Below are 25238 nucleotides of genomic sequence, written 5' to 3' on the forward strand. Positions count from 1 at the left end.
TAAATTCCCCAATTTTAGGAAACTGAAAAACAGAAAATGGGCATGCCTATCAGAAATTTCTAACCTTTTGTGTAATACATGAATAAATCACAACTCATTTAAAATTATGGCCATGACTTTGCAAGGAAAATAAAAGTAATTTGCTTTCTTAATGCATGCTATGAATCAGTGTATGTCAGTGGTTGTGAACCTGTGGATCATGACCCTCCTGGAGACTAAATAGCCCTTTCACAGGGGTTGCATATCAGATATCCTGCATATCAGATATTTACAGTGTGATTTCTAACAGTAGCAAAATAAGTTGTGAAGTGGCAACCAAATAATTTTATGGTTGGGGTCACCACAACACGAGAAACTGTTTTAAAGGGTCACAGCATTAGGAAGATTGCAAAGTACTGGTGTATAGAATGATTCTGGCTCTTTGAAAAAAGGACACACAGGAAGACAGGATCAAGCTTCACTTTCTTTACAACCCCTACATCTACCTCTTATTTACACAACAAAGTTTTGGATATCAATTTCCCACATACTGCCTGGTAAAGTACATATATCCACCTCAGGTTTTCCTCCTGACATCTAGCCAAGGATGGTCAAATGACTAGTGGACATGCACTTGGAGGAAGCTAAAACCTGTTAACCTGGTAGGGAACATTATTCATCACAAAAATCAAGCTACTTCCAAACCCAAGCTTGTCTCTGTGCTGTGAAGGTGCTCACTTAAGAAGGGGAATGAGTGTTAAGGCGGTATATGTACTGAGATGGGTGAGAAAATCACCTGTGCCACCTGCTAGCTGGGAGGAGCTCGAAGAAAGGATTTATTGGTTACAATTCTGACCAGGGAGTGTTTAGGACGAGATTAACAGAAGTGTGAGTTAACTGACAGTATCGCCATAAAGGAAATAAACTTGTAAAATATTATGTCAATCTAAGCATCTGACAAGAGTAGGCAATTTCCTTTTCATGCCTTTCTCCTTTTGCTTTGCGATGACTGACATAGATGTAACAGTCTAAGAATTCGAAATTTAAATATACTCTAGATTTTGTGTAATTCTGAGCCTGTGTTCTGTAATGAGTGTCTGCCATAGTTGGAATAAGGGGTAATAGAAATCCCTCTTATATTTAATAGTCTATATTAACCTGCTTCTTTTTCGTAACAGGAGGACACATTTGGAAATAGGTATTTATATATATGTATGTATATATCATGTATACAAGCACACAATGTAGGTACCATCAAGTATCTTTATTTTCATACACCTTATTTCTATAACTAGATTACAAGACCAGTAGTTTCTTTTTTGCTATCTGGAGCCACAAACAGATCTAAGCAGATATCAATCATCAAGACACTGTACTTCAGACAGCTGGATCACAATTTCAGCTGTCAGAAAATGTTAAAAATTTGCTAATCTCGGTAAGATAGAAATCAATAAACCTGCTTATCTCAATATTTAATATTCATTTGATACGCCAAAAATGTTTTAGATTTCAGCTAGAACCTGCCACAGGTAATAATTTGAAAAAAGATGTTAAGACAAAATGTGTAAGCAGTTATTACCAAAATAGTTTGCAAAACTCTTTGGGAATGTTTAGCCAATCAGAATTTGGACACTGTTCAGTGTTCTCTTTGGTTTCTGGGTCATTTTACATTCTTTCAATAATGCATTTAACTTCACGGAATATGGCAGTAAGAGTATTGTAACTCATGTGATCAGCTACTACAATTGAGCCCTTTCTAATATGCTCCTTTATGTTAATAAAGATGGCCACAGCACTAACAAGATTTGCTTTCGCCTCTTTTTGGTTAAAGATGAGTTTTAATGCTGCTAATGCCTTCATATTGATCATATCTCTGGCTGCCTTTGGATTTTCAGACATATTCAAAAATACTTTCAAAACAAGATTTCTAGTCTTACGATTTCCCTGGGACAGCAAATGGAAAAGTTCTGAAAAGTAACTCACGACAATGTAGTGATGGACAGACTCGGTAGTCAGCTGCCCTATTATCTTTAATCCAGACTGCTGACCCGGTGAGTTCAAGGGGAAAGACACAGTTTCTTTACACATATGCCTAACATGAAATTCCACTTTGTGTTGTCTGTCATTCCCAGAAGAATTCAGAGTAATAACAGTTTTATTTCTACTCTCAGGGGAAGAAAAACTGAGCAAGCTTTCAATAAGTGTCACCACACCCACTTCATTAATGAATTCCCGGGCAAACGGATGAACTTTATGTATGCCCATTGCTATCTGTGCTATTTTATGAATGAGGGGATCGGTAGTTGACTTGAGTATGTTAACAAGCTTTTCAAATTCTGGAGAATCTAAATAGCACTCCATTTTGCAAGCGCAAGCAAAGGGCTTGATGCCATTAGTTTCTCTGATCTTGATTTGCTGTTTAATTTCATCTAAGGTCTGGATGCAAGGATCAGAACCAAATGGATACTCAGGTATAGGCTGTAGATTTGATCGAGCATTCTTAGTGCAGGCTGTTGTTGAAGTTTCTTCTTCATTTGAGGCCAGAACAATATATGATGAGGGCCTTGCCTCAGAAGAATCCTTAGATATAAAACCTAACACTGCTGGAATTACAGCAGGAGCTTTAGGCCAAATGGTAACCTCAGACCAGTCCTTCGGCCTATTCTTTTCATTAATTTCATCCACTGGTTGAGGTTTAACTATTCTGAACACAGGTTTAGGATCAGGATCAAAACCAGTGTCATCTCCTTCCCAAAACCAGTTCCCAATAACATTCTCTTCCTCCTCCTCCTCAGGCCCTGACTTAGACCTGTGGCTGGTCCTAGGTGCAGGCTCTGACTCCTCTGGACGGCTCTGAGGAACAGTGTAAGTTTTATTTTCACACTTAGCAACTGAATTAGTACTAAGCTCTTCTCCCTTCCAGAACAAGGAATTGAGACCAGAATCTTCCCCAGCCCAGAACCAGGTATCACTACTAGCCTTCTCTTTCCGTGTAGATCTAGCAGCCTTGTTCTCAGACTTATGGCTGAAATCAGACGAGCCTTTTCCTAGGCCCTTAGCCCCTTCTCTCATCTCAGTCTTGCTCTTAGACCCCGCCTTCATCTCAGCCACTGCATCTGCTTTTGCTCCTCCCTTAGCTTTTCCTTTGTCCCGGTTTTTGCCTGAAGCTCTGCCTGCATGACTAGCCTCCCTCTCTGCTATAGCTTTGGCTTGTGCACTTGCTTTTTTTTCTAGTTTAGCCTGAGCTCTAGCTTTATTCTTTGAGCCAGTCATGATTGAAACACGGCTATAGACACCTGTCCAATTTCCACCTTAAGTCCTCTGCTTAGTCCTTTTTAACTTGGTCAGAGAGGAACTTAGCAGAGTCAAAGACAACTGTCTGTTCAGTAGTTACAAAATTCCCTTTTTTGACATACAGCCTCTATCAATAACAGGGACAGAGTAAAGACACTCAGGTTAGGGGGGAAGATGATGATTTCCAAAGGCAGACCCGTTGAAAGCAATTTTCCGCCAATCCAAGGCTACCACTGGAGAGACACCTAAGGTGGGAAAAAGAAATAGACTTTGAGTGTCCTCAACTTTGGTTCTTTATACAGATCGCTGCACAGAGGACATGAATGGAGATTTGGACTGTGTGGCAGGAGATGTGGATTAGTAGAAAACTCTGCTATCTCATTGTATTTCTTTCATAGTTGCGTCCAGCCCAAGTACTACCATTCTTTTGTCTCCATCAAACACAGCAGTGAGAGTATGTAAGACTGCTTAGAGTAGGAGAGGCTAGAGAGCACAGACCCCTGTGGTCCCATACTGGTGCATACCATCAGGAATTTCTACGTCGTCAGAAAGGCCTAATACCAACCTGCCCTGATGTGATGTGATGTTCCCTTCTTCCTCACTTCCACAGTTGCAAAGCTGTCCAACTGACTTCACGGGCAGATCTATAGAGAAAAATACGAGTGCGATTAGAATTCTGAGTATCCGACAGACTGACCTAAAATTGTATCTCCAGGTATTGTAACACTCCCCCGTACACTGTTCTCTCTTATGGATTCTCTCCCGTTTCTGACCCAGTATCTACTAAATACCTATTGACCCAAGCTTGGCTCACTGTCCTCCCACTAAGTAATAAACGAGGGCAGCGGCATTTGGAAAGTTAGAACCCAATGGGTCCAAGGTAAAATCTTGCCAACAGCCACCTCTACCACCGACTGACAAGTGTGTTTCATGCTCACATTCATACTTACCTCAAAACCTAAGGAGGCTTTGTTCTCTCTTTTAACTTCTAAGTGAACAGCTACCCACAAGTCTCTACAGCAGTGATTCTCAACCTTCCTAATGCTGCGACCCTTTAATACAGTTCATGTTGTGGTGACCCCCTACCATAAAATTATTTCTTTGCTTCTTCATAGCCATAATTTTGCTACTGTTATGAATCCTAATGTAAGTCTTTGATCTGCAGGATATTTGATATGTGACCCCTGTGGAAAGAGTCATTCAACCCCCAAAGGGATCGCAACCCAGTTTCAGAAACATTGCTCTACAGAAACCTAGGAAGAAAGAGGCTTATAGATAAAAAGGCAACATCAGAAACAACCAAATATTGCTAATGAGATTGAAAAGACAGAACACCCCTGACAAGGTTTATGCTCAAGGTTGCTAATGTCTCCTACAAGTCAGCCCTTCCCCAATTATTCCCCAGGTGTGCTCAAGACCTGTGACCTTTCTGAATATATATCTTCCTAACCCTGACATCAGGAATTTTCGCATTCAGGGACCGAATTTCTTTCTTGAAGGAAAATACATGGTATAGAAAGAGAGTGGAATATACGCAGTCATATTTGGGAAGAAGGCAGGGAGGCTAACGAGTCCAATAATTTCAGGACCATATTTGAAATACCAGCCTCCCCACATATGACTAGATCTTACCTCATGTGCTACCAATACCAGACTCATCACAAAGCAGGATACTCAGGAGATGTTATCCTTCCCACCAAAAAAGAGTTCTCTAGCTAGAGAAGAGCCAACCTATAGAAACCAAAAGATAATGAGAAAAATATACAAAAAAAGAATAATGACCATGGTATGAAATGATTTGGGGCAGAATTCCAGAACCCAAGTTCAAACACCCTCTTTTAGAGAGTCAGAAACCCAGTGAATGAACTCTATCAATTCTCATGTGTGACCAGAGGCCCCACCTTCAGAAACAGCACATTTTCTTGGATACGGCTTCTATACAAAAAATATGAGGGACTAGAAAAAGTAGCTGAAGATGATATACGGGGCCCCATAAACAGATACTTAAATCCTGTTGTGATTTCAAATATTTTAAATTGAACACCCATCTGCACAAAAACTTTTCCTTTACTTTAACTCCCATTCAAACATACCAAAAATGGTCAAAGTAAAATAGAATGTTGAGAAAATGGATCCTGAATGTAAGATAGGATAAATATCATAATATTTATATAGCCAGGAGTTCTGCAATGTGACCAATTCTTTATTATGAACACTTGCTTACAATAAATTAAGCCCAAGATTCTACATATAGAAGGGAATGAAACAATCACTCCTGTATTGAAGGCAGACGAACATTTCATTCTTACGTTCTGCTGCCTTCATTATTGCCACTCTAATTATATTTCCCCTTCCCCAGAATGCACCACTCCTACCACTCAGACTGGAGACTTTGTCACCAAGCAGGAGCCTGTGGGAAGTGACAGCACCCACGATGTAGGACACAAGGGCCTCTTTCTGGGATAAGGCCCAAGTAGCAAGGCAATTCACCACCCAGAGCTAAGCTATCCCCAGAGTTGGACACCTGCCCCCAACCCAAGGACAGTGACCTCCTAGGGGCACCACACTTCCCAGCTCCCGAGCCTGCCGCCATTTCTCCCACAGGCGCCTCCCCCACAACCCTCCCAGGGCCCAGACACCAAAAAGGGTGGGGAAAAGCCTGCTTCCTGGCCATCTGCTCCACAGGCCAACAGACCCTCACAGCAAGCCGCTCCAGCCGCCCCCTTGGTCCTCAGCCCGAGCGGGGTTCCCGCTTCCTCCTCCCGCCTAGGATCTCCGGGAACCGCGCACCACTCCGGGGAGCCCCCGCGACCCGCTCGCCCCCACTGCACTGTCAGGGCCGGGCGGTGGTCCGCAGAGCGCGGCCGCCCCGAGCCCTCGACACACCCCCACTTGCCTGGCCAGGCGCACGGCCCAGGTCTGCGGGCTTCGCCGCGTCCCCCGTCTGCTCGTCTGCTCTCGGCTGTGCTCAGTCCTCCGCAGCTCCTCTCTCTCTGGGCTCTCGGCGCTTTGCGCGCGAGTGGAATGGCAGAGACGCGTCCCGCCCCGACGCCTCTGCAGCAAACGGGCAGGGGCTGTAGTGCAGGATGCGGCAGGCACAGCTCGCCTCGAGGGTGTCGGGAAGGGGGCGGAGGGACACGGTGCACGGGCTCGACGCCCCCTCCCTGGCCCACCGTAGTTCCGACTCCGAGAGGGCGGGGCAGCACGCAGCCCAGCTCCCCTGGGGAGGGGGTGGGTCGCACAGTGAGCTCCTGCAGCCCCCTGCTCACCCTAACCAGAGACCACCACCACTTTTCTGGTGCCACTCCAGGGTGGGGGATGCCTGAGAGCTAGGGTCTATGAGGGCTTTGGAGTGGGGGGCTATAAGAAAGGATGTCTGGAGTTGGGGAGCAAGAGGAAGCAGCGGAGGGATACTGAGTGCTCCTGCACTCCAACAGGGAGCTGGACAGTTCCTGTCCCTCCCAGCACTCCACTTAGGCTGTGCTTCAGTTCCCCCTTCTTTTCAGAAGCCGGGTGGAAAGGGAGGAGGACTTATAGTACAGCAGCTGGAGAGGGGTCAGGTAGCCTAGCAACAGACTGAAGAGAGGGCTCTTGGTGCCTCTTCCTTGTTTTTCTCTCAATGCTTTATGGAGTTCCTGGGGGGTGGGGAACTGAGATGAGCACCTTTTACAGGACTCGCCACTGCCCCAAGCTAAAGCATACTTCTGTCCCTGCGAAACCAACCAGGTGTCTGAGCCAAAAGTCATTTTACTTTTATTCTTACTTGGAATAAATAAAAACTTATTTGCTCAACATAAGACATAAAAATATCTGGGGATTGGTGGGAGTGATTAGGTGACAGGTCAATCTAAACTAAGGCTGTATAAAGAAGCCTTAAGGAAAACTACCAGTGTGCAAGCAAATTTTAAAATATAATTTTAAAACAAAGGAGTTTGAACAGAGGTGCCCTGTATGGGTGGACACTGCTTCTGTTCTCAGAAGAATGGGTCATTAAATGAAATTCCCAGTGCCAAGCACTATGTGTTATTGATCAAAGAGACCCCAAAGCAGCGTTTCTCAACCTGTGGGTCAAACGACTCTTTCACAGGCGTTATATATCTGATATCCTGAATATTAGATATTTACATTACACTTAATAACAATAGCAAAATTACAGTTATTAAGTAGCAATGAAATAATTTTATGGTTGGGAGTCACCACAGCATGAGGAACTGTATTAAAGGGCCACAGCATTAGGAAGGTTGAGAACCACTGCCCCAGAGGCACGTAAAACAACAGAAGCAATTGCTGTGTTCTTCGCTGCATATCGTAACTAGCTATTAAAACTCTATTCCTAAACCAGACAGTGGTGGCACACGCCTCTAATCCCAGCACTCGAGGGGAGGCAGGGGGATCTTTCTGAGTTTGAGGCCAGTCTGGTCTACAGAGTGAGTTCCAGGACAGCCAGGACTGTTATACAGAGAAAACCTGCCTCGAAAAAACGTTTTATTTTTGTATTTCAAAAGAATCCAACATGTGATGTTTTTCTTTAAGGCGGTGATTGTGAAAGTTGGGCTTTCTTTATATTAGCAATAACTGTAATAGGAATTAGACATGACTAGTCCCTGATACATTTGTCACACTGACCTAATCAGATAAATCGATCTTGAACTGACCAGGAAACTCTCTCTGTTGGATGGATTTCAGTGTTAAAAGGTGCTATGCAGGCTGCTGGGGGAAAAAGACATCAATGGCCATATCCAGTGTTGAACCCTACATGCTACAATACTGCAGACAATACTACCAGGCAAGGTGCAATAGTGGCAGGACAGTTAGTTATAGGACTAACTGATTGATTCCTGATTGCATTCATGGTTTACTCCACAGGAGGGATTTCTTGCTCAGTACTGTGAACTTAATGAAAATCCATGTCAAGGAGGTCACAGATTCTAGGATAGAACCTGATATTGTTATGTTAATAAATGGTTATGGAGTCAAACTGCCCTCTACATATTTATGTTTGTACCCATAGATTCATGTTGTTCATAATCTTGGTTCAGAGAAGCTTCATTTGGAAATGAGCAGTGGTTAATGCAGAGATATTCATTAAGTGTAAGTGTTCAACTCTAAATGGGTAGCTATATCAATCCTCCCCCAACAGAAGGCTAAGGATGCATTGCAGAAGAGGGGCCAAAAACAATGTATGAGGTGGAGGGAGGGAAGGAACACTGTGAAATGCTGTCAGTCTTCTGGATGTGACATGGACTCAAGGACACAGCACCTCTGGTTTCTGCACAATAGCTGTACATGACCAAGACAGTTAAAATTCAGTAGAAAACCAAGACTGCCCACACCATCCCCACACACTCAGACCTAATCCTTGATGCACAGGTCACACACCTACTCTGCCTGATGAGCTTTCCAGAACCTCTTCCTCCAGCACCATTCCCACACTCTCAGGCTTAGCTCCAACTCTGCAACTTTTGCACTAGTGTTTCCTGTTGAGTTCTCCAAGAATGAACCCCTTCCTGAGCTATCTGCTTTCCTGAGCCTGGCTGCAGCCCTAGATATGGAGTTCCTGCACCTGCCTTGCTTGGTGACCTCCTCAGTACCTCAGCTGCCAGTGTCGCCCCATCGTCTCAGGCCTAGCTACAGGTATGCAGCTCCTGCACCAGTCCAGTCTCAGGTAAACTAGAACCTGATACCAGACATGCACGCAACCAATGAAACAAGTCCACATACCCAGGCACATCGCAAAAACATGAACCATATGAAAGGCCAAGACTATATTGCTCTTCTCCTTCCCCTCTGTAAGCTACTAGTCTTATAGAAATGTAAATGTACTCCACTGAGAATCACCCCAAGAAACACCAGGACACATAATTTAAAAGAACAATCATAAATGTCATCAAGAATTCAAGGAATTTAAAGAAGACATGAACAAAAGCCCCAATGAATATATAGAGTACAGGAATAAATGCTTAAATGATGTCTAAAAACATAAACATACAGCTGAATGAACTGATGAAGAAATTCCAGGATTTAAAAACTGAATTCATTAAAGAAATAGAAGCTGAAATTAAGATTGACTTGAAAAACTCAATAACCCAATTACAAAACACAGGGGGGAAACCTTACAAACATAACTGATCAAGTAGAAGATAGAATATCAAAATGACTTTGAGAGTCCAACTTATAGCTGTCAAAATGACTAAGATCAAAGCCACAAGTGACAGCTCATGCTGACAAGGATGTGGAGCAAGGGGAACACTCCTCCAGTGCTGACAGGAGAGCCAATTTGTACAGCCACTACGGGAATCAATATCAAGTTTCCTCAGAAAATTGAGAGTCGAACTACCTCAAGACTCAGCTATACCACTCCTGAGCATATACCCAAAGGACATGCCATCCTACAACAAGGACACATGCTCAACTATGTCCACAGCAACTTTATTCATGATAGCCAGAAACTGGAAGCAACCTACATGTCCTTCAACTGAAGAATGGATAAATAAATTGTGGAAGGGGAGAATGTAGTTACACAATGAAGTATTACTCAGTTGTTAAAAATGACATGAAATTTCAGGCAAATGGATGGAACTAGAAAAACATCATGCAGAAAGACAAGCATGGTATGTTCTCACTTATAAATGGATATTAGCTGTAAAATAAAGGATAATTATGCTATAATCCACAGACATAGAGAGGTATGCTCAAGGGGGTACACTTGGATCTCCGTGGGAAGGGGAAACAGAACAGATTTTTTTTTAGTAAACTGGGAGCAGGTGGGGATGGGAACAGGATGGATTAAGTGTGTGGGGGGAAGTAGATAAAGAGAGTACTGGAAGAGATTACTGGAATTGGGGGGCATTTCAGAGATGAGGTAGAAACCCAGAGCAAATAAAACTCCTAGGAAGCTATGAGGGTGACCCTAGAGAAGACTCCAAGTATTGGGGGATATGGAACCTGAACTGGTCATCTTCTGTAACAAGGCAAGTCTTCAAGTGTAGGTTTAGGACATCAACCCAGCCACAAAACTTTCGGCTTACAATTAGTCCTGCCTACCCTACCTGTGCTAGGGTAAAGGTGGCACAGAACTTCTGGGAGTGGTCAACCAATGACTGGCCCAAATTGAGACCTATGTCATGCCAGACATTGCCTGGAGGGCTAGGAACCAGAGTCCGGATAGTCCAGAGACATAGGACAGATCCAAACACAAACAGAAAATAAATCAATGAAATGATTCTTAATGATACTCTGCTATCCTCATAGACCACAGCCTAGTATAATCATCATCAGAGAGGCTTCATCCAACAACTGATAGGAGCCAATGTAGAGACCCACAGCCAAACATTGGGTGGGGCTTGGAAAACCCGAGGAAGAGGATGAGGAAGGGTTGTAGGAGCCAGAGGAGTCAAGAATACCACAACAAAAACAGTCCACAGAATCAACTAATCAGGGCTTATAGGGACTCACAGAGACTGTGTTGTAATAAGAGTGGCGGGGCTGTGTTTCGGCCACCCTGGCTCCCGCATGGCTAGCTTATGCCCGAAATAATTACACAGAAACTGTATTCTTTTAAACACTGCCTGGCCCATTAGTTATAACCTCTTATTGGCTAGCTCTTACATATTGATCTAACCCATTTTTAATAATCTGTGTAGCCCACGAGGTGGCTTACCAGGGAAGATCTTAACCTGCATCTGTCTGGAGTGGGAGAATCATGGCGACTCCCTGACTTGGCTTTCCTTCTCCCAGCATTCTGTTCTGTTTACTCCGCCCACCTAAGGGTTGGCCTATCAAATGAGCCAAGGCAGTTTCTTTATTAATTAACCAATAAAAGCAACAGATTAGAAAGAAATCACTCCCAAATCAGAGACTGAACTGCCATAGACCTAGGCAGTCTGCATATATGTTATGGTTGTGCAGCTTGGTGTTCTTGCAGGACTCCTAACAGCAGGAGCGGAGACTGTCTCTGACTCTTTTGCCTGCTCTTGGATCTCTTTTCCTCCCACTGGGCAGCCTCATCCAGCTTTGATAAGAGGGTATGTACCTACTTTTATTATAGCTTGATATGCCATATTTGGTTGATATTTCTGGGGAGGCCTGCCCTTTTTTGAAGGGAAAAGAGGGGGAGTGGATTGGGAGAGAGGGGAGGTGGGTGGAGTTTGGAAGAGAGGAGGAAGGGGAAACTGCAGTCAGAATGTAATATATGAGAGAAGAATAAATTAAAAATAGACAATCATGGCTCATACAATATATTTTTTACTGTTAATGAGACTGCCATTGATAAATTCAGCTTTGTCATTCACACACTGTGCCTGAAATTCTGCATCTTTATTTTTATATTTTTGGGTATGTGGGGGAATAGGCTCACTTAAATACTGTTACAAAAATTAAACTAGATGATACACAAAAAGAATATCAAGTCATGAAGAGAAAGTAGGGGAATTGAGCCAATCAAATAAAATGAAACAAACAAATCAAAGGGGGGAACACCCAGAAACTGTAGGAAACCTTGAGAAGATAAGATTTCTGAATCGTGAGCATAGAAGAAGGATAAGAATCCTGGGCCAAAGGCACAGACCAGCTTTTCAATAGCCTCATGGAAGAAAAATTCCCCAAATTAAAGACATACCCATACAGATACAAGAAGCACACAGCACACCAACTAGACAGGACCAGGTGATAAATTCTAGTGGCATGTAATAGTTAAAACACTAATATAGAATCTATAAATAGAGAATATGAGAGCTTCACAAGAAAAGCCATAAGTCACATAGAAAGGAAAATCCATTTCTCAATGGAAAATTTTATAGCCAGAAGATCTTGGAGCAATGTACTCCTAGTTTTAAGAGGCCACTGATGTCAACTTAGACTACTTTATCCAGCAAAACTTTCTGCAGTATTGAAGGACAAAACCATCTTTCCATAATATAAATACACTAAAAAATATGTCTACCAAACTAGCCCTAGCAATGCTTCATACTAAAGACAGAAATAAAAATAGCCAAGAAACTATAGAAAGTAAAGTTAGTTCTAAATACTGAGACACAAGCAACAAGAAACAACTAAAAAAAAATTTAAAAATGACTGCAACCTACACATACATTTCAATATGAACTTTAAAAATATTAGTGGCCTCAATTTGCCAAAGTACACAAATTACTTAAATGAATTAAGAAACAAAATCTATTGTCTACAAAAAACTCAAGCTTTTTATTATCTACAAGAAATGTAGGAGAAAGAGCAGGCCGAGTCCTACCTCCCTGCTAGCTTACACCCAAAATAATCACACGAAAATTGTATTAATTAAAACACAATAGAGCTGACCCGGCTGACATGGGCACAGGTGATCTGGCCCTACATGCTTGAGAGATCTCACTCCAGGGCACAGGTGATCTGTTCCTAAGTGCATGAGAGATCTGACCCCATCCCTCATCTGCCATATGGTGGAGAGGGCAAGGAAGAGATGCCCTCCCCCCACCATCTGGGGTGGGTGGGAGAGCTGGCCCTACCTCTCACTGGCTGCAGCCCTTGAGAGATTGGGCCCTACACCTCACCTGGGCAACACAATAGAGCTGACCCTATTGGTGGGGGTGCAGGTGAGTTGGCCCTGAGGATGTGAGAGCAGGAGAGCTGACTCTGCTCCCCCCTCACCTGCCATGTGGTGGCATGGGTATAGGAAAGATGTTCCCCACCCCTCACCCCTTGCCACCTGTGGCAGGCTGGAGAGCTGGCCTTCAGGACACAAGAGCCAGAGAGTTGGCTCTATGCCTCACCAACTGTGGAGGCCCTGCACCTGCCTTGGTGAAACAGTAGAGCCGGCCCTGATGTGGTGGGTGAGCTAATAGGGGGAGTGCTGAAGAGATCACCCTGGTGGTGTCAATGAGGGAAAGCTGGCAGGCTGATCAAACCAGCTACCACCCAGGCCCGGAACCAGGCCTAAGAGTTGGCCCACCCCAGCATCCACCTCATCTATAAACTGCTGGAGCATGGGAAGGGGTTTGGGCCTGCAGTTCCAAAGCTTCATGATCTCTATGACACAGGACAACAGCAGGATATCAAAGAGGAGTCTCAGTAAGGGCCCAATATCAAAGGTGTAGCAGAAGCCATATACATTGAAGCAGACCAATGACTCACTGCAAAAACACTTAGAGGTAAAGATGTATGGACTAAAGGGTATACTGTGTGACTCACCATGTCACACTACATGCTGAGAATTTTTTCCCTTTTCTTTTTTTATGTTAGTTAGTTTGCTTAGTTAGTTAGTTCTTTTAAATTTTATTTTATTTGGGTGAGGAGGTTTCAAGGGCAGGGGGCAGATACAAAGGAATGGGGAGATGAATGAGATCAAGATGTATTATGCGAAATTCACAAAGAATTGATAAAATAGTCAAAAAAAAGAAACCACACAGAAGGAATGAGAAAATTGAAATGGTAATTTAAATGCTTTTCAACAAACAAAAACAAAACAGACAAATAAACAAACAAAACAAAATATAGGCCAAATGGACTCACAGCAGAATTCTACAAGGCTTTCAAAGAAAATCTAAAAACAATACTTCTTAAATTATTTTTAAAAATTAGGAAAAGAAGGTATTTTTCAACGTTCCCTCTAAAATACCAGTATTAGTCTAATATAAAATCCAGGTAAAAACACAACAACAATACTTAATTATCTTTGATGAACATAGATACAAAAATCCTAAATAAAATACTTTCAAACTGAATAGAAGAATATATCAAAAATATCCACCCAAGCCAGGGATATCTGTGGAAAAAGACCTGAATTAGGGACCTTTGCTGGAACAGGCCTGAGTCAGTGACCTCAGCCAGAGCAGGCTCGAGGAAATGACCTCCACAGAGCAGACTTGAGCCAGTAACATCCACTGGAGCAGGCCCAAGGCAGGGACCTCCACAGGAGCAGGTACAAAGGAGCAGCCATCGAGGTAGCAGGCCCAAGTCAGAGACCTCTGAGGGAGTAGGCCTGAGCTAGAGAACTCTGGGGAACTGGGCCCAAACAAGGTACCTCTGTGGGAACAGGTCTGAGCCAGTGACCTCCTCTGGAGCAGGCCTGAGACAACAACCTTAGCCAAAGTAGGCCCAAGGCAATGAGCCCCAAGGGAGCAGGCCTAAGCCAGTGACCTCTGCCAGAGTAGACCCAAGGCAACGACCTCCACAGGAGCAGGGACAAGGGAGCCACTGATGAAGGAGCAGGCCCAAGCCAGAGACTTCTGCAGGACTGGGAACAAATCAGAGATCTCCGCTGGAGCAGGCCTGAGCCAGTAACCTCTGCTGGAGCAGGCCAAAGGCAGCAACCTCTGTGGGAGCAGACCCAAGCAAACAACCTCTGTGGGAGCAGGTCAGAAAGACCCCAGGAATTGCAGAGTGAACTCCCAGAAGCACTGGGCAACCTTTGGGAACATCAAGTGACTTCTGGGGTAACTGAAACTGTGGCCCTGACTGCACCACGAGGAGTAAACATCTGAGCTTTAGATCCACTGGCACCTGGAAGATTAATCACCAGAAACACAGCCCCAACTATCAGAGGAAAAGATGGGTAGACAAGGTAAGAACATACTTAAGAACATACTCAACACCAACAAAAACTAGTGGCCCTACAACAGCGAGACTTGAACAACCAAATACAGATGAAGCAGAAAAAAATGACCTAAAAAATAACTTTAGGAAAATGTATGAGGCCTTAAAGAGGAAAGGAAAAATTCCCTCAAAGAAATTGAGAAAAAGACAAACAAAAAAAATTTAAGGAATCAACAAATCCTTTAAAAAAAAAAAAAAAAAAAAAAAACAAGAAAATCAACCAAAAAGGAGAAACAATTCAAGACTTGAAAACTGAAATAGAGACAATAAAGAAAACACAAACTGAGGGAATTATAGAAACAGATATTATGAGAAAACAACCAGGAACCACAAATGCAAGCATAAACAGCAGAACATAAGAGATGGAAGAGAGGATCTCAAGTGTTGAAGATACAATAGAGGAAATAGACTCATTGGTCAAAGAAAAAATTAAATCCAACAAAAGCTTAACAAAATATGAATAACGAAATATGAGAAACCATGAAAAGACAAAACCTAAGAATAACAGAAGAAGGAGAAGGTCAACTCAAAAGCACAGAAAATATATTCCACAAAATCATAGAAAACTTTCCCAACCGAAAGATATACATATGAAGATACAAGAAGCTTATAGAACACCAAATAGACTGCATCAAAAAAGTCCCCTTGCCACATAATAATCAAAACATTAAAAATACGAAATAAAGAATATTAAGAGCTGCAAAGGGAAAATGCCAAGTAACATATAAAGGCAGGCCTATCAGAATTACACCTGACTTCTCAATGGAAACAATAAAAGCCAAAAGGTCCTGGTCAAACATTATGCAGACATTAAGAGACCACAAATGCCAGCCCAGACTACTATACCAGCAAAACTTTTAATCACCATAGACAGACAAAACAAGATATTCCAAGACAGAACCAGATTTAACCAATACCTAGTCACACACCCAGTCTTATACAAAGTACTAGAAGGAAAACTCCAACCCAGGGAAGTTAGCTGCAATCACAAAAACACAGGCAATAGATGATCTCACAGCAGCAAATCCCAAAGAAAAGAAAAACACACAAAATAACATCACGAACAATGAAAACTAAAATAACAGGAACCAGTGATTACTGGCCATTAATATCCCTTAGTATAAATGGACTCGACTCACCTATAAAAAGTCACAGACTAACAGATTGGCTACGAAAACAGAATCCATCTTTCTGCTGCATACAAGAAACACACCTCAACCTCAAAGGCAGACATCACCTCAGAATAAAGGTTTGGGGAAAATTTTTCCAATCAAGTGGACCTAAGAAACAAGTTGGTGTAGCTATCCTAATATCTAACAAAATATACTTCAAACTTAAATCAATCAAAAGAGATTAAAAAAAGACATTTCATATTAGTCACAGGAAAAAATCATCAAAAGGAAATCTCAATACTGAACATCTATGCCCTAAATACAAAGGCAACCTCATATGTAAAAGAAACACTTCTAAAGCTTAAATCACACATTAAACCCACACACTAATACTGGGAGACTTCAGCAACCCACTCTCACCACTAGACAGGTTTATCAGGCAGAAAATTAACAGAGAAATAAGGGAACTAACAGTTTTTATGGTTTAAATGGATTTAACAGACATCTATAGAACACTCTATCCAAACATAAAATAATCTACCTTCTTCTCAGCACTTCATGGAACCTTCTCAAAAATTGACCACACACTCAGTAACAAAACAAACCTCAACAAATACAAAAAATTGGAATAACCCAATGTACCTTATCAGATCACCATGGTATAAAACTAGAAGTCAACAGTAATACTAATTCTAGAAAACCCACAAACATATGGAAATTAAACAATGCTCACCTGAATCATCAATGGGTCAAGGAAGAAATAAAGGGAGAAATTAAAGACTTCCTAAACTTCAATGAAAATGACCACACAACATAACCAAATTTATGGGACACAATGAAAGCAGTGTTAGGGGGAAAGTTCATAGCACTAAACACCTACAGAAAGAAGCTGGAAAAATCCCACACTAGTGAATTTACAGAACATTTGAAAACTTTAGAACAAAAAGAAGCAAACTCACCCAAGAGAACTAGACAAAAAAAAACCCATCAAACTAAGAACAGAAATCAACAAATAGTAACAAAGAAAACAATACAAGGAATCAATGAGAAAAATAGTTGGTTCCTTGAAAAAAACGCAACAATATAGACAAACCTTTATCCAAACTAACCAAAAGGCAGAGAGAGAATAGCCAAATTAACAAAATCAGAAATGAAAAGGGGGACATAACAACAGACATGAAGAAAATCCAGTGAATCATCAGGTCATATTTCAAGAACCTGTACTCCACAAAATTGGAAAACTTAAAGGAAATGGACAATTTTCTGGACAAATATCACTTACCAAAATTAAATCAAGGCCAGATAAGCAAATTAAATAGACCTATAACTGCTAAAGAAATAGAAACAGTCATCAGAAAACAAAAACAAACAAACAAACAAAAAATCAGGGCCAGATGGTTTCAGCTCAGAATTCTACAAGATTTTCAAAGAAGAACTAATAGCAATAATTCTCAAATTGTTCCACACAATAGAAACAGAAGGAACAGTGCCAAACTCTTTTTATGAGGCTACAATTACCCTGATACCCAAGCCACACAATGACATTACTAAGAGAGAGAATTACAGACCAATCTCTCTCACAAACACTCATGCAAAAATACTACATAAAATACTGGCAAACCGAATCCAAGAACACATCAGAAAAATCATCCACCATGATCAAGTTGGGTTCATCTCAGAGATGCAGGGATGGTTCAACATACGAAAATCTGTCAATGTAATCCACCATATAAACATACTGAAAAAAAAATTACATGACCAATCTCATTAGATGCTGAAAAAAGCTTTCTACAAAATACAACATCCCTTCATGATAAAGGTCTTGAAGAAAGCAGGAATACAAGGAACAAACCTAAACATAATAAAGGCAATATACAACAAGCCGACAGCCAATATCAAACTAAATGGAGAGAAACTCACAGTGATCCCACTGAAATCAGGAACAAGACAAGGTTGTCCACTCTTTCCATATCTATTCAATATAGTACTTGAAAATCTAGTTACAGCAATAAGACAACAAAAGGAGATCAAGGGGATACAAATAAGAAAAGAAGTCAAACTCTCACTATTTGCTGATGATAAGATAGTTTACATAAGGGACCCCAAAAATTCTGCCAAGGAACTTCTATATCTCATAAACACCTTCAGGAATGTAGCAGGATACAAGATTAACTCAAAAATATCAGTAGCCCTCCTGTACACAGATGATAAATGGGCTGAGAAAGAAGTCAGAGAAACATTGCCCTTCACAATAGCCACAAATAGCATAAAATATCTCAGAGTAACTCTAACCAAACAAGTGGACAACCTGTATGACATGAACTTTAAATCGTTGAAGAAATAATTTGAAGAAGACACCAGAAAGTGGAAAGATCTCCCATGCTCTTCAGTAGGTAGAATTAACATAGCAAAAATGGCAATCTTACCAAAAGCAATCTACATATTCAATGCAATGCCCATCAAAATCCCAGCAAAATTCTTCACAGACCTCGAAAGAATGGTACTCAACTTCATATGGAAAAGCAAAAAACCCAAGATAGCCAAAACAATCCTGTACAATAGAAGAACCTCTGGAAGCATCACAATCCCTGACTTCAAACTCTACTACAGAGCTAGAGTCCTGAAAACAGCCTGGTATTGGCATAAGAACAGACAGGAGGACCGTGGAATTGAATTGAAGACTAGGATATTAATCCACACACTTTGAACATCTGATTTTTGACAAAGAAAAAAAATCAAATGGAAAAAAGAAAGCATATTTAACAAATGGTGCTGGCATAACTGGATAGCAACATGTATAAGAATGAAAATAGACCCATATCCATCACCATGAACAAAACTCAAGTCCAAATGGATCAAAGACCTCAACATAAAGCCAGCCACACTGAACCTTATAGAAGAGAAAGTGGGAAGTACACTTGAACACATTGGCACAGGAGACCACTTCCTAAATATAACCCCAGTAGTACAGACACTGAGAGAAACAATTAATAAGTGGGTGTAGGGGAATGTGGTACTGTAGCGTTGTAGGGATATCCTGACTTATTGGGAAGCCAGGATGTACTTAGAGCCATAATAGGACAGCTCTGGTGGGGGTGGGGTGGGGAGTAGAGCCACAATAGGGCAGCTCTGGGGGAGGGGGCGGTAGAGCCACAATAGGACAGCTCTAGAGGTTGGAGCTGCAATAGGACACTCAACTCTGGAGGAAAGGAGTCCTGACTATCGGGAATCCAGGCTACCTAGAGCTGCAATAGGACAGCTCTGGACACTGGAGCTGCAATGGGACAGCTCAGCCCTGGACGAAAGATGTCCTGACTATTGGACTGCCAGGCTACCTGAAGCTGGGGTGCGGTGGGGGATGGTCTCCCTGCAGGATACAGAGATCCTTCTCTTCTCTTGGAGAGCCGCCCCAGCTGAGCTCTGCTCTGTTCCCTTATGGGAGCGTCTTAGCAGAGCTATCTGCTTCTTCTCCCGCCCAAGACGTTTTTTCTGCTCACACTCTGCAAGGGGAAGCCCCCGTAGAAATGTAGGAATCTCTTCCTCAGGTTCTGGTGAAAAGTTAGTTTTCCTCTGCTGGCCTTGCTCAGCCCCCTTAAGAAGTGTCCTAGCCAGGTTCTTCTGTTCTTCTCTGCCTCCTTGCTGAGGCCCCCTATGGAGCGTCTCAGCAAGATTTTTCAGCTCTGTCCCCTAAGGGAGGTCTCAGCCAGGTTCTTCTGCTCTGCACCATGACTCTTTTGAGAAAGAGATTTATTTGGGAAGGAGGAGTCCAGGAGAGTGGCTGCCTCTGCCAAGGAAGGGATTAATGGCAGCTCTAAACTGAAGGGGTGGGGAGGCTTCTATAGGGCTTCTTAGGGCAGAGTTTTCCCAGGGAAAAGGGGGATTGGTTAGTTTTTCCTGCTCAGGTATTGGTAAATTTAGCTGGTCAGGGGCAGAGATAGCTCTGACTTCATGGCCAAACTGTGTTTCTTTCATTGGTTCTTTTTAGCTTTTTCACTCTAATCTTAGGACCAGGGCATATTTCCTTCACTGGCTCTGATTCTAGGAACAAAGTGTTTCTTTGACACGAGTTTCAGAGCCAGGGCACATATGTCTTTAGTCCTAGGTTTAGGGATAAAGAGGTTTCTCTCCATGGCCCAGGTCTCAAATACGGGGTGTTTCTTTCTCTGACTCTTGAGTTCAGAGTCAGGGTGCTCAGTGATTGGTTGGTTTCCTGCTCCAGTTGTCCCTTTTACACTATAATGGGACCTCCTGAAACTGAAAAGCTTCTGTAAAGCAAAGGACACGGTCAATAAGACACAATGGCAGCCTACAGAATAAAAAAAGATCTTCACCAACCACACATAGGATAAAGGACAGATCTCCAGAATATACAAAAAACTCAAGAAGCAAGACATCAAAAGAACAAATAATACAATAATAAATGGGGTATAGACCTAAACTAGAGAACTCTCAACAGAGGAATCTAAAATGGCTAAAAGACACTTAAGGAAATGCTCAACATCCTTGGTCATCAGAGAAATGCAAATCAAAGCAACTCTGATTCCATGTTATACCTGTAAGAATAGCCAAGATCAAAAACACTGATGACAACTTTTGCTGGAGAGGATGTGGGGTAAATGAAATACTTCTCCATTGATGGTGGGATTGCAAAGTAGTATAGCCTCTTTGGATATCAGTATGGCGATTTCTGAAAATTAGATAACAACCTTCCTCAAGATCCAGTAATACCACTTTGGGGTATATATCCAAAGGATGTTCAATTGTACCACAAGGACATGTGCTCAACTATGTTCATAACAGCTTTGTTCGTCATAGCCAGAACCTGGAAACAACCTAAATGCCCCACAACCAAAGAATGGATAAGGAAAATGTGGTACATTTACACAATGGAGTACTATGCAGCAGAAAAAAATAACGACATCTTGAAATTTGCAGGCAAATGGATGGAGCTAGAAAACCTCTGGAGTGAGGTAACCCAGACCAAGAAAGGCAAATATCATGTGTACTCACTCATAAGTGGCTTTTAGACATAAAGCAAAGAAAACTAGCTTACAATTCACAATCCCAGAGAACATAGACAACAATGAGGACCCTAAGATAAACATACATAGATATAATCTACATGGGAAGTAGAAAGAGACAAGATCTCTTGAGTAAATTGGGAGCATGGGGACCATGGGAGAGGGTAAGAGGGGAGGGGAGAGGAAAGGGAGGAGTAGAAAAATATATAGTTCAATAAAAACATTTTTTAAAAAGAGCTCATGGTCTCTTGAAAGAAATCAACATATTTTAAAAACAGCAGTACTGCATAGAGCTAGACCAAACTATGCCCACATTCTAGAGGAACAGGAGGGAAGCGTCATTACACCTGCTTAAAAATAAGGAAACACCAAAGTCTTTAATCAACCAACAAACACCCCTTTCTTTGGGATAATTGCTAAGCCAGTATAATTTCTAACTGCATTCTAAATCCTTATCCTTATGCCCACACACAAGTGTAGCTTTTTATCCTCCTTACAGAAACATTTTGAACTGCCAATGGAACTACTAAATCCGCAATTAAATCTCGGCACATTTGTGCTGAGAACAAATGACCATCGGGTGGTTAAGCCTCAGTTGTTAATCTACAATATAAGCTCTCACAGGAGGCTCAGGCAACATCTCAGAAGAGGAAGTAGAAAACTATTAAGAGCCAGAGAAACAAGACAGAAAAAAAAGAGAGATCTTGCTTTGTAATACAATTTGCTAGCTTGTGTCTTTTGATGGAAAGAATTGGACTATCAATATTGTTATTATTGAAAGGTGTATATTGATTCCTGTCATTTTGTTAATTTTGTAGTTTTGGGTGTTTCATACTCTTTTTTAAAAAATAATTTTAGTATGGGTATATGTGTATCTCTATGTGCTCTTGTGCATATGGAGTACAGTATCCTCAAATGTTGAAAGGCGCATAGGATCCCGAGTCAGGAGATAGAGGTAGTTGTGAGCCACATGATATGGATGCTGTAACTGAATCCCAGTCCCTTGCAAGAGCAGTACATGCTCTTCACTGCTGAGCCATCTCAGTTCAGACATCTTTTGTCTAACCATTATCTTAATCTGTTTACTAGTTTCTCGGTAGCCTTTTAGGTGTGTTTATTTTCCTCTTTATTTTGAAATATTCTTTTGAGTATCCTCTATAGAGCTGGCATGGTGGCTACAAAATCCTTTAGACTGCATTTTCACAGAACATTTTATTTCTCCCTTAATTACAGTATATAGTTTTGCCAGACATATAAGATTAGATTGGCAATTCTGATTTTTCAGAAATTAAAATATATTCTTTCAACACCTTCTTACTTTTATAAGGTTCCCACAGAAAAGTCAGCATTTATAGCATTTACAGCCTATCTTTATATGTGACTTGGGTCTTCTCTTTTGCAGCTTTCAATACACTTGCTGTGTTCTGTCTATTTTAGCTACGGCATAGGGATTTAGATATGGCATAGGGATTCCATAACCTCAATCTTTCTGGTCCTATCTAGTTGGTGTCCAATGAGCCTTTTGTATCTGGATGTGCATCTTTCTCTAGATTTGGGGGATTATCTTCTATGATTTTATTGAGAATATTTCTTATTTGACACGAAATGCCTTCTTCTATGCTTATAATTAATAAATTTCGTCTTTTCATGGTGTCCTAAATATCTTGAGTGTTCTATTCATATACCATGGACTTTGACTGAGTCTAATTCCAATCTCACTATTGTGTCTTCACCCGCACATTTCTATCCTTCTTATGACCCATTCTATTCATTAGGTTTTCCACTGAAACAAAATTTATTTTTATTTAATAATTTCATACATGAACACAGTGTATTTATATCATATTCATCACCACCACATGTTTCTCAGCTCTACCTCCTCCAGATCCTCACATTTGGCCTACTGTATTTTTCCTTTCCAATATCAATCCAGTTTAATTTTTTCACAGCATTTCTATCACTTTATTGAATTTTATATCTATATCTTAATTGATTCCCTCTTCTCATCCAACTAATTGTTTATGTTCTCTTGGAATATATTTAGTTTCCTCTTTGAGTTGTTTGAAAATATTTTTATGGCCTTTTAAAACGGTGTGTCTTGAATTTTATTTAATTATTTTAACTAGAGCCATTACTATAGGATTAATTATTTTTGGAGGAGACCAGTTGTCTTGAGTTTTTACACTGGACTCTGCCCACGTGGGATTAGAGCATTGGTTAGCATTAGAGCATCTTGTTATTGTTGCTTAATTCAGGTCACTTTTTATTTTTAGTGAAAGTGTCTGAAGTGTTCACGAGAGACTAGACTGTAGTAATGTTGAGGTCGTGTTTTCCTCTTTTAGACTGCTGCTACTCAGGGAACCAGGTTGTATCCTTAGACTCCACTGTGGCTTGAGTACTGTTTGTAACTATATTCACTGGCCAGTAGTAAATGCACAATGAACAATGAGAATCAGTTGATTACAAAAACAGTTCTTTATTAATTTGGAAAATAAAGGGACACTCATAGTATGTGGTAGTATGTTAGTTATTGTGGATGTGAGTAGAGAAAATTCTAGGAAAGAAGAAAGAAATCATAGTTGGGTTAGTGACCAGCATTAGATTGCTGCTTGACAGGATATAAAGGAGGGGAACACACTTAGGAACTAAGAAACAAATTAAAAACACATAGGGGGAATATTGTTTATTTATAGGAGCTTTGTTTAAAGGTATACTGGAAAGAAACAAAGATTTGCACTCACATAATGTAAAGCCATCTTATCTCTTGGGAGGCTGAGTCCTAAAGACTGTAAACTAGGATAGCTTGTATTCTCTAAATATAATAGGCTATGGAAGGAGGAGGCATAGATGGCAAAGGACTCTTGGGTATTAGATAAATAAGGAGTCACTGGGTAGAGACTAGTTCTGGAGTCAGATTCTTGAATGTCCCTGTGACCTCATAAGATGACATGGGATGGAGGCAATCATACCTCAAATTGGGCCTATCAAACATCAAATGGCAATGGGGAACTGGGACCTGAATACGGGCACAGCCCCTATTATCAAATGGTGGTACCACAGCTGGGCTGAAGTATAGGGTGTATTCCATAACCTCAAATGGCAAACTGGAGTCTAGGCCAAAGTACAGGCTTGCTCTCTACATAAAACAGCCTGTAATAGAGTCAGACTATCCAAAGTGCTGGATAAAGTAATTTTATATATGTGATGTGAAAGTCGAAATGAGCCTGAGAAAAAAAAGAAAACTAGCAAGATGGTAGAACAGGGAGAGGGAAGAATGTGAGAATGACCATTCTAATGAAAGGCATTTGAAACTCAATGCAATGCCAGTAATAATCTCCATCTCATTTTTCATAGAAATAGAAAAAAATATGTTAAAATTTATATTGAACTGTGGTGGTATATTATTTGTATTTTAATAAATAAATATTGCCTGAAGATCAGAGGCAAAGCTAAAACCATTAGAGGTCAGGTGACACACACCTTTAGTCCAAGGATTCAGGAGAGGTAGATGGATCTCTGTGAGTTCCAGGCTACACTGGGATACACAAGATCAATGCAGAAGCAAATCCAGGTAGTGGTAGCTCACACCTTTAATTCCAGTACTGAGGAGTCACACATCTTTAATCCCAGCACTAAAGGGAATATAAAATGGGAGGGGGGGCTTAATCAGTTTAGCCTAGCCTTGGTAGAGGTAAGACATTTCTAGTGGCTTGGCTGCTTTGTTTTTCTGGTTTTCAAGTTTAACCCCCAATTTCTGTCTCTCAGTTTTTATTGTTCTTCCGCCCCTCCAACCAATAGCTGCTGTGATACCAGCCCATTGGGGCGTGGTCTCTCTCCCTTTAAAAAAGCGGCTATTTCCTCTGCTCACTCTCTTCACTTCCTGCTCCGCTGGAGACTAGACTCCCTTCCTTGTTGTGCAGATGGCTGTTGTCTGAGACGGTGATCTGTAAGTTTTCCCTTTTAAATAAATAACACCCTATTAATCATAACTCCAAACTGGTGTGGCCTTGTTCGTGACTTACGCCTTCATCTGGCGCCCGAACGTTTGGCTTTTGGGACCTCTCCTTTCCCCGCTCGAGTTCGGCTTGGAGCGAGCCCTTCCTTCCTTAGCCGCGGCCTGTGCCTTGCGGCGGCCGTGTGGCCTGTGCCTTGTGGCGGCCTTGTAGCCGGTGCCTTGTGCGTGGAGCCAGCAGTTTAATATAAATTATCACGCACTGGCTTTTCTTGCTGCAGTTCTTTATATTTTTTT

General features: G+C 41.5%; 2 protein-coding genes across 2 annotated transcripts in view; both read right to left on the minus strand.

Annotated features, from left to right (window-relative positions):
- Positions 1-1224: 1224 nt before the first annotated feature.
- On the minus strand, positions 1225-5008 carry Gprasp3 (G protein-coupled receptor associated sorting protein family member 3). Its single transcript, XM_050130402.1, has 3 exons — positions 4906-5008; positions 3839-3917; positions 1225-3518 (listed from the first exon to the last, which is right to left on the minus strand). Exon 3 carries the CDS (start codon positions 3250-3252, stop codon positions 1645-1647), a length of 1608 nt encoding a protein of 535 aa, XP_049986359.1. The 5' UTR covers positions 3253-3518; positions 3839-3917; positions 4906-5008; the 3' UTR covers positions 1225-1644.
- Positions 5009-6169: 1161 nt separating this feature from the next.
- LOC126493398 (uncharacterized) overlaps positions 6170-25238 on the minus strand; it is a 150821-nt gene continuing 131752 nt past the window's right edge. The window contains exon 14 of the mRNA XM_050130391.1: positions 6170-6327. The gene's annotated coding sequence lies outside the window, so the exon portion shown is untranslated. The remainder of the gene's footprint in view (positions 6328-25238) is intronic.

The sequence above is a fragment of the Alexandromys fortis genome, unplaced genomic scaffold (genome assembly GCF_014885135.2).
Source record: "Alexandromys fortis isolate MF-2015 unplaced genomic scaffold, M_Fortis_MF-2015_v1.1 scaffold_331, whole genome shotgun sequence".
NCBI lineage: Eukaryota > Metazoa > Chordata > Mammalia > Rodentia > Cricetidae > Alexandromys > Alexandromys fortis.

Coding starts and splice junctions, on each gene's coding strand:
- Gprasp3 (XM_050130402.1), bottom strand. CDS start 3,252: ATGACTGGCTCAAAGAATAAAGCTAGAGCTCAGGCTAAACTAGAAAAA.